The 10,368-nt window shown below is 40.1% G+C and overlaps 1 protein-coding gene across 1 annotated transcript; it reads right to left on the reverse strand.

Annotated features, from left to right (window-relative positions):
- Window positions 1-8,688: 8,688 nt before the first annotated feature.
- LOC129514408 (olfactory receptor 12-like) lies at window positions 8,689-9,639 on the reverse strand. Its single transcript, XM_055332963.1, has one exon. The coding sequence runs from the start codon at window positions 9,637-9,639 to the stop codon at window positions 8,689-8,691; it is 951 nt and encodes a 316-aa protein (XP_055188938.1).
- Window positions 9,640-10,368: the final 729 nt, after the last annotated feature.

Here is a 10,368-nt window from a genome sequence, read left to right on the forward strand (position 1 = left end):
TTTAAGCAAATGGTGTGTATTTGTCATTTCTAATGGCTGAGTAATATTCCATTGTATACATAAACCACATCTTCTTTATCCATTCATCTTTCGATAGACTCACTTTTAAAATTGTACTCTGAAAAAGTCACTTATCCTAGGATGTACAATTTTAATAAATTTAAAAGGCACAATATATTATTGTTGATTTTAGGTACATCATCCCTGTAAAGCTTATTTCTCTTGCATGAATGAAATTGCTTCCTGTTCATTAAAAATTTAAACACCCAAGTCCTGGCAAACACCATCCCCTCCATCTAGCCTGCAGAACTCTCAGACTCCCTTCACCACATCCTTCACATGGCCATGTTTTTCTGGCCCAGCCTCCACCCAGGCTCCTTCACATCCTTGTTTCGCAGATGTAGATGAGAGATTGAGCATTGGGATGACCAATGTGTAGAAGACGGAGACCACCTAGCCCTGCTCCATGGACTCAATTGCTCCTGGCTGGGCATACATGACAAAGACAGTCCCAAAAAAGAGGGTCACTGCAGTCATGTGGGAGGCACAGGTGGAGAAGGCCTTGCATCTCCCAGCTCCTGAACCCATCCTCAGGATGATCACTATTATGTAACCATAGGAGATGAGGACCACAAATGTCACACGCACAATCATGAGCCCACAGATGTTCATCCAAGGTCTCCAGGATCACACACTGGGCTGAAGGTGGCACCAAACCACTGAGCCACCAGGGCTGCCCCCACAAATAAACTTTAAATGGAAGTTATTATGTATGGAGGATAAAGATGAGAGTAAGAAACTTAGCAGAAATGTAAAGCAATCAAGAGAATAATATCTAAATTTTTACAAGTATAGTGGCTACATTAGGAACTCAATGAAAGAATTTTACAGATTAGATATAGCTAGAAAGAAAGCTTGTGAAATGGAATACAGAGCAGTAGAAAATATTCAGAATCAAGTTTTGAGAAGCAAAAGGATAGAAAAATAAGAAATGAGGGTTAGGGACAAAAGATGTAGGGACATCCCTGCTATGAGTTCCTAAAGAAGGTTTAAAGAGATAAAAAGGCTGAATCATTGCTTGAAGAGAGAATGGCTACTTATTATCTCAAGCCAATGAAAGAAATTATTCTAAAGATTCATTAACCCTACCAAATCAAAGCAGGATTTATACAAATAACACAACACTTGAACATATGCTAGTAAAAATATTTAGAACCAAGAGAAAAAGACAAATATAAAAACAGCCTGACAGAGAACATGTAGTCACTTCAAGGGTAGATAAGTGGCACAGTCGGGTAGGCCTCTGACTCCTGGTTTTGACTCCGGTTGTGATCTCAGAGTTGTGAGATTGGGCTCCATTTTAGGCCCACATTCAGCGCACAGTCTGCTTGAAACACTGTCCCTCTGCCACTGCCCTTCCTCCCCTAAAATAAATAAATCCATCTTAAAAAGAAGACATATTCACCTCAAAGTATCAACTTTAGAAGTCAGAGTGGCAATTGGCTTATCAGACTAAAAATAATGGAAGCCAGTTTAAAAATATATTTTCCTTTCTTCAAAGAAAATAATTACCAGGTAGAATTCTACCAATAGGTATCCTTCAGAGCGCAAAGAAATGTAATAATAGTTTATGACTTCAATGCTCCACTTTCAATAATGAATTGTGCAACAAAACTCTCAGTAAGGAAATAACAGATGTGAACAGCATTACAAACCAAATACTTAACAGGCATATGTGGAACACACTGTGTTCATCAATAGCAGAATACATTAGTCTCCAGTGCACATGGAACATTATTCAGGATTGACCGTATGTTATTTCACAAAGCAGGTCTCAATAAATGTTAGAAGATTGAAAGTATAAGAAGTATGCTCTCCAAACAAAATGGAATGAAATCACAAAGCAACAGCATAAGGCCATTTGGAAAACTTACAGACACGTGGAAGCTCAACAACACATTTTTAAATCACCAGTGGGTCAAAGAAGAAATCACAATGGAAATTACAAAGTATTACGAGATTAATGAAAATGGGAACACTATACCCCAAGACTTAGGAGATGCAACGAAAGAAGGACTCAGAAATTTATAGCTATAAACACCAATATTTTTAAAAGATGTGTATTCCATAATTAACTTTCTATCTTAGGAAAGAGAGTAGAAAGGAATAAAAAACTAAGCTCAAAGAAAATAGAATGAATGGAATAATGAAGATTAGAGAAGAGATAAATGAATTAGAGGAGAGTAGAATAAGACACTACAATCGAAGACACTAAAAGCTAGTTTTCTGAAAATTTTGACCAACTAGACAAACTTTGGCTAGATGACGGAGAAAGTCAGAAAGCTTAAATTTCTAAAATCAGAAATGAAAGCAGACACATGACTTTTGCTCTTCGGAAATAAAAATTATCATAAGAATATATTGGAACAATCGTATTCCAACAAGTGAGCTAACCTAGACGAAATGAACCAATTCCTGGAAACAGTGTAACAGAACTGACTCAAGGAGAAATAGAAAATCTGAGCAGACATACAACAGACAGATGGAGTCAATAGTCAGAACGCTTTTCTAACAAAGAGAAGTTCAGGACCAGAGGGTTTCAGTGGTGACTTTTACCAGTGAATACCAGAATTAACACACGCAAAACTCAAAGTTTAAAATGTAGATAGGAGAAACCACTTCCTAATACATTTCATAAGGCCTTCATAAGGCCTACATTTCACACTAAATGGGGTCAAAGATATTACAAGAAAATGAAGCTAAAGATCACTATGTCTTATGAATATATGTACAAAAATCCTTATAAAAATTGAAGCAAGCCAAATCCAGCAGAACTTCACAGGTGTTATACAGTATAAACAAGTGAGAGTATCCCAGGGTAGCAATACTCAATCAATATAGAAAAATCAGGAATCGCTGGGTGGCTCAGCACTTTAGTGCCTGTTTTCTGCCTAGGGAGTGGTCCTGGAGTCCCAGGATCGAGTCTTATGTCGGGCTCCCTGCATGGATCCTGCTTCTCCCTCTGCCTCTCTCTCTCTCTCTCTCTCTCTGTGTGTGTCTTTCATAAATAAATAAATAAATAAATAAATAAATAAATAAATATTTTAAAAATATAGTAAAATCATTCAATTTAGTATACCATACAAATGGAAGTTAGGGGAAAATAACTCACAAAATATTCTCCTTAGATATAGAAAAAAAATGCTGAAAGAAATTAAAGAAGACCTACTAAATGTAAAGATATCCAATGATCAAGGACTGGAAGACCTACTAATGACAGGATGTAGTAATCTCTGCATTTACATACAGACTCAATGGAATCCTATGGAAATTCCAGTTACTTTTTTTTTTGTAGAAATGAACCCTAAATAGCCAAAACGATATTTAATTTTTTGTATATTTTTTATTGGAGTTCGATTTGCCAACATGTACCATAACACCCAGTGCTCATCCTGTCATGTGCCCCCCCCTCAATGCTGGTCACCCAGTAACCCCAACCGCCCCACCCACCTCCCCTTCCACTACCCTTTGTTCGTTTCCCAGGGTTAGGAGTCTCTCATGTTCGTCTCCCTCACTGATATTTCCCACTCATTTTCTCTCCTTTTCCCTTTATTTCCTTTCACTATCTTTTAAATTCCCCAAATGAATGAGACCATATAATGGCCAAAGCAACATTTGAAAGAACAAAGTAAGAGGGCTAACACTTCCTGGTTTCAAAACTGTCCTTGAACCAGAGCACTGTTGTGCTTGCACAAGGAGGGACATAGACCAAAGGAATGGAATCAAGAAAACAGAAATAAACTCACACACTTGGGATTTTCACAAGGGGGCCCAAAGTCCCCATCCAGTGGTGAAAAAAGAGTCCTTTTTCAAATGTTGATGGGAAAACTGAATATCCACATGAAAAAGAATGCATCAAGAGCTTTACCTCAATAATCAATGTGATTCATCATATCAGCAAGAGAAAAACCAAGAACCATAGGATCCTCTCATTAGATGCAGAGAAAGCATTTGACAAAATACAGCATCCATTCCTGATCAAAACTCTTCAGAGTGTAGGGATAGAGGGAACATTCCTGACATCCTAAAAGCCACCTACGAGAAGCCCACAGCAAATATCACTCTCAATGGGGAAGCACTGGGAGCCTTTCGCCTAAGATCAGGAACAAGACAGGGATGTCCACTCTCACCACTGCTATTCAACATAGTACTAGAAGACCTAACCTCAGCAATCAGACAACAAAAAGACATTAAAGGCATTCAAATTGGCAAAGAAGAAGTCAAACTCTCCCTCTTCGCCGATGACATGAGACTCTACATAGAAAACCCAAAAGCCTCCACCCCAATATTGGCATACAGCATTTGGCAGCGTGGCAGGATACAAAATCAATGCCCAGAAGTCAGTGGCATTTCTATACACTAACAATGAGACTGAAGAAAGATAAATTTTTTATAAATTTATTTTTTATTGGTTTTCAATTTGCCAACATACAGAATAACACCCAGTGCTCATCCCATCAAGTGCCCCCCTCAGTGCCCATCATCCAGTCACCCCCACTCTGCACCCACCTCCCCTTCCACCACCCCTAGTTTGTTTCCCAGAGTTAGGAGTCTCTCTTGTTCAGTCTCCCTTTCTGATATTTCCCACTCATTTTTCTCCTTTCCCCCTTATTCTCTTTCACCATCTCCCATATTCCCCTAATGAATGAGACCATATAATGTTTATGTATACAATGGAATAGTACTCAGCCATTAGAAACAACAAATACCCACCAAGAAAGAGAAATTAAGGAGTCAATCCCATTTACAAGTGCACCCAAAAACATAAGATACCTAGGAATAAACCAAACCAAAGAGGTAAAAGATCTATACCCTAACAACTAAAGAACACTTCTGAAAGAAATTGAGGAAGACATAAAGAGATGGAAAAATATTCCATGCTCATGGATTGAAAGAATTAATGTGAAAATGTCAATGTTTCCCAGGGCAATTTACACGTTTAATGCAATCCCTATCAAAATACCATGGACTTTCTTCAGAGAGTTGGAACAAATTATCTTAAAATCTGTGTGGAATCACAAAAGACCCTGAAGAGCCAGGGGAATATTAAAAAAAAAAAACATAGCTAGGGGCATCACAATGCCAGATTTCAGGTTGTACTACAAAGCTGTGGTCATCAAGGCAGTGTGGTACTGGCACAAAAACAGACACATAGATCAATGGAACAGATTAGAGAATCCAGAAGTGGACGTGCTGAAATTATAAAATTATTAGAGGTGAAAGAGACATCAGTGGCAATTATTCTGACTTGGGATTACTCAGCAAATTCTTAAACATGACATCACAGTACAAGCAAAAAAATAAAAAAAGAAATAAGATAAAACAGACAAATTGAGCTTCATCAAAATTAAAATCTTGTGCATCAAAGAACACTTTCAAGAAGATGAAGACAAAACCTATATTAAGGTAGTTACTTTTGACAAATTACATATATCTAATAAGGATCTAGTATCCATGGAATATAGAGAACACTTCCAACTCAGTCACAAAAACACAAATTTAAAATGGGCAAAGGGCTTGCATGGGCATTTCTCCAAAAAAAAAAAACAAAAAAAGTATACCTGGCCAATAAGAGAAGATGCTGAATGTCATTAGTCATTAGGGAAATGTGGAACAAACTACTATGAGATTTCGTTCATTTATTAGAATGCCTACAATTTTTTAATGATAGAGAAGAACAAATGTTGGTGAGAATATAGAAAAAATCATAACCTCATAATGGTGGTACAGCCTCTGTAGAAAGTAGTCCTGCCATCCCTCAGAAAGTTAGATGTAGAGCTTCCCTACGACCCACCCTAATCCACATGTAGGGATGTGCCCAGGAGAAATGACAATATATGTTCACAAATGTGCATAATAGCAATATTCATAAGGTAAAAAGCTAATGCAAGCCAAATGTGCATCAAATGGTGAAGAGATTAAAAAATGTGAAATATTCATACAGTGGAACAATCAATATTCAGCCATTTAAGAAGTAAGGTTCTTTTGGGTGGGGGTAGGAAGAGAGCACACAGGTGAGCAGGGGGAGGGGCAGAGGGAGAGAAGGGGAGAGGGGGAATCTTAAGTAGGATCCAGGCCCAGCATGGAGGCCCATATGGGGCTTGCTCACAACCCTGAGATCATGACCTGAGCCCAAATCAAGAGTCCGACGCTGAGCTAGGTGATCCACCTGGAGCCCCAAAGGGAATACTGATCTACTACAAGACGGAACACGGATGAGACTTGAAAACTATGCTGAGTAAATGAAGCTTGACACCAAAGGCTAAATATCCTGTAAGTCCATTTATAGAAAATGTGCAGAATAGGGACAGAAGTGCGTTTGTATTTACCAAAATATGGTTGGGGGAGACGGAAGGGAGTGTGCTGATCGGAATAGGGGTTTTTTTGTGTGCGATGAAACTATTCTGGAACCGGAGAGTTGCTCACTGTGGATATAATTAGAAATGAAACATCACACTTGATTAATACTTTGAAGTGGTAAAATTGTCACTTTTGTGTCAATGAGAATTGTTCCTCAGTTTACAATGTTAAAACTAAAAAATAATAATGGTGAAATAAGAACATTCACTAGCATTTTCACTGATAGAATTTACTTGAAGCACATCGACTATGCTAAAAAAAAATCCCCTGAGTTCATAATACCAAAAATAAAAACCCCCTCATTGGTTACCTTTGGAAGCTGATGCTGAGGGAACTCAAGCAGTGACCCGCACAGTGAGGAAATATTTGTCTCGAAGAAATTTGCTTTACAGAATATTGCTACTAATAAATGAAGACTGAAATACAGAATTTGAACATTATCATCTTATAAACCCCTAATGAAATAATGCGTTTAGGTAAGATTACTGATATCCACTAATATTAAAAAAAAAAAAGAAGAGATGCAGCCAGGTGGACCTCTCAGTGGAAATAGAAACAACTCTTATGACATATTCTTGCCAAATATCAATCATAAATTAGAGTGAGACTTTAGGACCTACCAAGTACTGGAAATATAAGGAGCAAAAGGATATAAGGTGGTTTGCAGATAAAGAATCTGTTTGTACAATAAATAAAGTGCAGTAATAATTTTGACATGAAAATAGAGGGACAGGCAGCCAGTGAATTAGAGATTCAAGAGTCATGAAGAGAACACAGTATAAGGATGTTATTGAATCCAGTTCCAACTGGGACAGTTCTCCTGGGTTCCCCTGTCAGCAAGCTTTGTCTGACCCCCCCTCCCCTACATGGCCAGGCTCCACAGCCCAGAAGTCTCTTGGGCCCCAGGTATCAGGAGAAGAGCATAGACTAAGAGCAGACGCTGTGACCCTGAGTGGACTATTGTCCCTGGGGCAGCAGGTGCGAACTCCTGAGCCCAAAGCCATTTCTTCAACCCTTCCCTCCATCACCTAGGTATACCATTCTTCTGTGAGCTCAAAAGATCTTTCTGGAAAGACAATCGTCTCTGGGTTCCTCTCTGCTTGCTGCTGGTCTCTGTGCAGCCGACACTAATTCATGTTGGGAGAAGACCACTCTGAATACATTTCTGTTCCTAGGGAGGAATAATTGGAGGTTGTTTTTAAAAAGTATGAAACTGAAATGTGCCTGAAAAATTCAAGCACATAGAAAGTGTGTGGCCTGCAGTGAGGATGTCCCTCTGTTTACACCAATCACTGTCCCAACTCTGGAGATTTGGGGTTTCTACTTCTGCATCTTTGGGGAGGAGGAGGCCTGAGGGTGCATGTATCTTTCATTTAACTTGTTTTTCCTTTATAGATATGTGACCACACCCACATCAGGTCTGAATTTTTGATCTTTTATCAAATACTGTGTAATCCTCACCTTCTACAACAGTGACATTCTCTCTCTCTGTGTCTCAGTGTTCCATTGTGTGAGGGACCAAGACTTACTCATTTCAATCTGTGAATGCCTTTTAGGATTGTACATTTGTAAAATTAATTTGGTAAGCCAACATACACTATGGCAGTAATTTCAGATGTAGTTTTCAATAAATCATCAGTTGTATGTGACACTAGATGCTCATCACATCACAAGCCCACCTTGTTGCCCATTATCCAGTTACCCACACCCTCCCCTCCAGAAACCCTCAGTTTGTTTCCTTTTTTTTTGTTTTGTTTTGTTTTTTTTTAAGTTATATTTTATTGGAGTTCAAATTGCTAACATCTAGCATAACACCCAGTGCTCATCCCATGAAGTGCCCCCCTCAGTGCCTGTCACCCAGTCACCCCCACCCACCTCCTTTTCCACCACCTCTTGTTCATTTCCCAGAGTTAGGAGTCTCTCATGTTCTGTCTCCCTTTCTAATATTCCCCACTCATTTTTTCTCCTTTCCCCTTTATTCCCTTTCACTATTATTTATATTCCCCAAATGAATGAGACCATATAATTTTGTTTCCTATATAGAAGAGTCATTTTAAAAATTTTATTCTGAAAAGGGCACTGAACCTGAGATCTACAGCTTAATATTTTTAAGGGCACAGTATATCATTATTGATTGTAGGTACATGTACAGCTCATTGCTAAAGCGTTTCCTCTTGTTGACAGAGGTTTATGTCTGCTAAATAATAACTCCTACACCCCACTGGGGAAACCTCCATATACTCCATCAAGTATTCGGGACACACTTCATTACATGGTTATGTGTTTCTGGCCCAGCCTCTGCACAGCCTCCTTCACATCCTTGTTTCGCAGACTGTAGATGAGGGGATTGAGCATTGGGATGACCAGCGTGTAGAAGACAGAGACCACCTTGCCCTGCTCCATGGATTCAATTGCTCCTGGCTGGGCATACATGACAAAGAGAGTCCCAAAAAAGAGAGTCACTACAGTCATGTGGGAGCCACAGGTGGAGAAGACTTTGCGTCTCCCAGCTCCTGAGCTCATCCTCAGGATGGTCACTGTGATGTAGCCATAGGAGATGAGAATCACAAATGCCAAACCCACAATCATGAACCCACAAATGCCAAACAAGAGAAGTTCATTGATGGCCGTGTTACCACAGGCGATCTGGAGCAGGGGGGGCACGTCACAGAAGAAGTGGTTGATGCGGTTGGAGCTGCAGAATGGGAGGTGGAATGTGAAGCTGGTCTGCACAACAGAGTTGAGGCAGCCTCCACAGTAGGCGCCCAGCACCAGGCGAGTGCAGGCAGACTGGCACATGGTGCTGGGGTAGTGCAATGGGCTACAGATGGCCATGAAGCGGTCGTAGGCCATAACTCCCAGGAGGAAGCCTTCTGTTGTGGCCAGCAGGGAGAAAAAGAAAAACTGGGTGGCACATCCAGCAAAGGTGATGATCTTTGATGATGAGAAGAAGTTGGCTAGTGCATTTGGGGTGATCACAGATGAGTAACACAAGTCTAGGAAGGAGAGGTTCTTGAGGAAGAAGTACATTGGGGAGTGCAGTCGGGCATCCAGGGTGATAACGATGATCATGAGGAGGTTACCCAGGACAGTCACCATGTACAGGGCCAGGAACACAGCAAAGAGCAGGGCCTGGGTCTCAAGGCCACCTCCAAATCCTTCCAGCACAAAATCTTGAAAGTAGGCCATGGAGAGGTTTCCATTACTGTGGGATGGCATGAGCCTCGGTCCTCACCACGGGAATTACACCTCCAGTATTAGCAGATTAAGTAGGTCAAGCTAAACTTCTGCTGAAGATAATTTAGAAAAGATAACAAAACCAAAATCTGAAGGTAAAAGGGAGTTAATGGGTTAGTGAAGAATTATTTTAAAAATTTCAAGATGAACACATAGGCCTTAGGATTTCATTACTGAGAGCTTATTTCTCCTTGTTACATAAGCCCATTTTGCAGAAGAATCTGTGAGGGCAGGTGGTTATCAGTGAGGGTTTGACTGTTGTGTGGAACTCCTGTTGCAGTGGTTGGTTACTAGGGACAATGCTAGATGCACCATAGGAGTGAGATAAATCAGAAGTAGGTATGCAGCTCAGCTCCTGACCATTTCAATCCCTAAAAGTGTATTAAGATGTGAACTGAGTGCTAGCGCCTCAGACACGTTGCAAAAATAGGCATATCTCAAGAGGAAGACACATCATCCTAGACCACAGGTGTTATCTATAAATGTTTTTTATAATAAATTTATTTTTTATTGGTGTTCAATTTGCCAGCATACAGAATAGTACCCAGTGCTCATCCCGTCAGGTGCCCCCCTCCGTGCCCGTCACACATTCACCCCCACCCCCCTCCCTCCTCCCCTTCCACCACCCCTAGTTCGTTTTCCCGAGTTAGGAGTCTTTATGTTCTATCTCCCTTTCTGATATTACCCACACATTTCTTCTCCCTTCCCTTA

The sequence above is a fragment of the Nyctereutes procyonoides genome, unplaced genomic scaffold, assembly GCF_905146905.1.
Source record: "Nyctereutes procyonoides isolate TBG_1078 unplaced genomic scaffold, NYPRO_anot_genome, whole genome shotgun sequence".
NCBI classification, from domain to species: domain Eukaryota; kingdom Metazoa; phylum Chordata; class Mammalia; order Carnivora; family Canidae; genus Nyctereutes; species Nyctereutes procyonoides.

Coding starts and splice junctions, on each gene's coding strand:
- LOC129514408 (XM_055332963.1), bottom strand. CDS start 9,639: ATGCCATCCCACAGTAATGGAAACCTCTCCATGGCCTACTTTCAAGAT.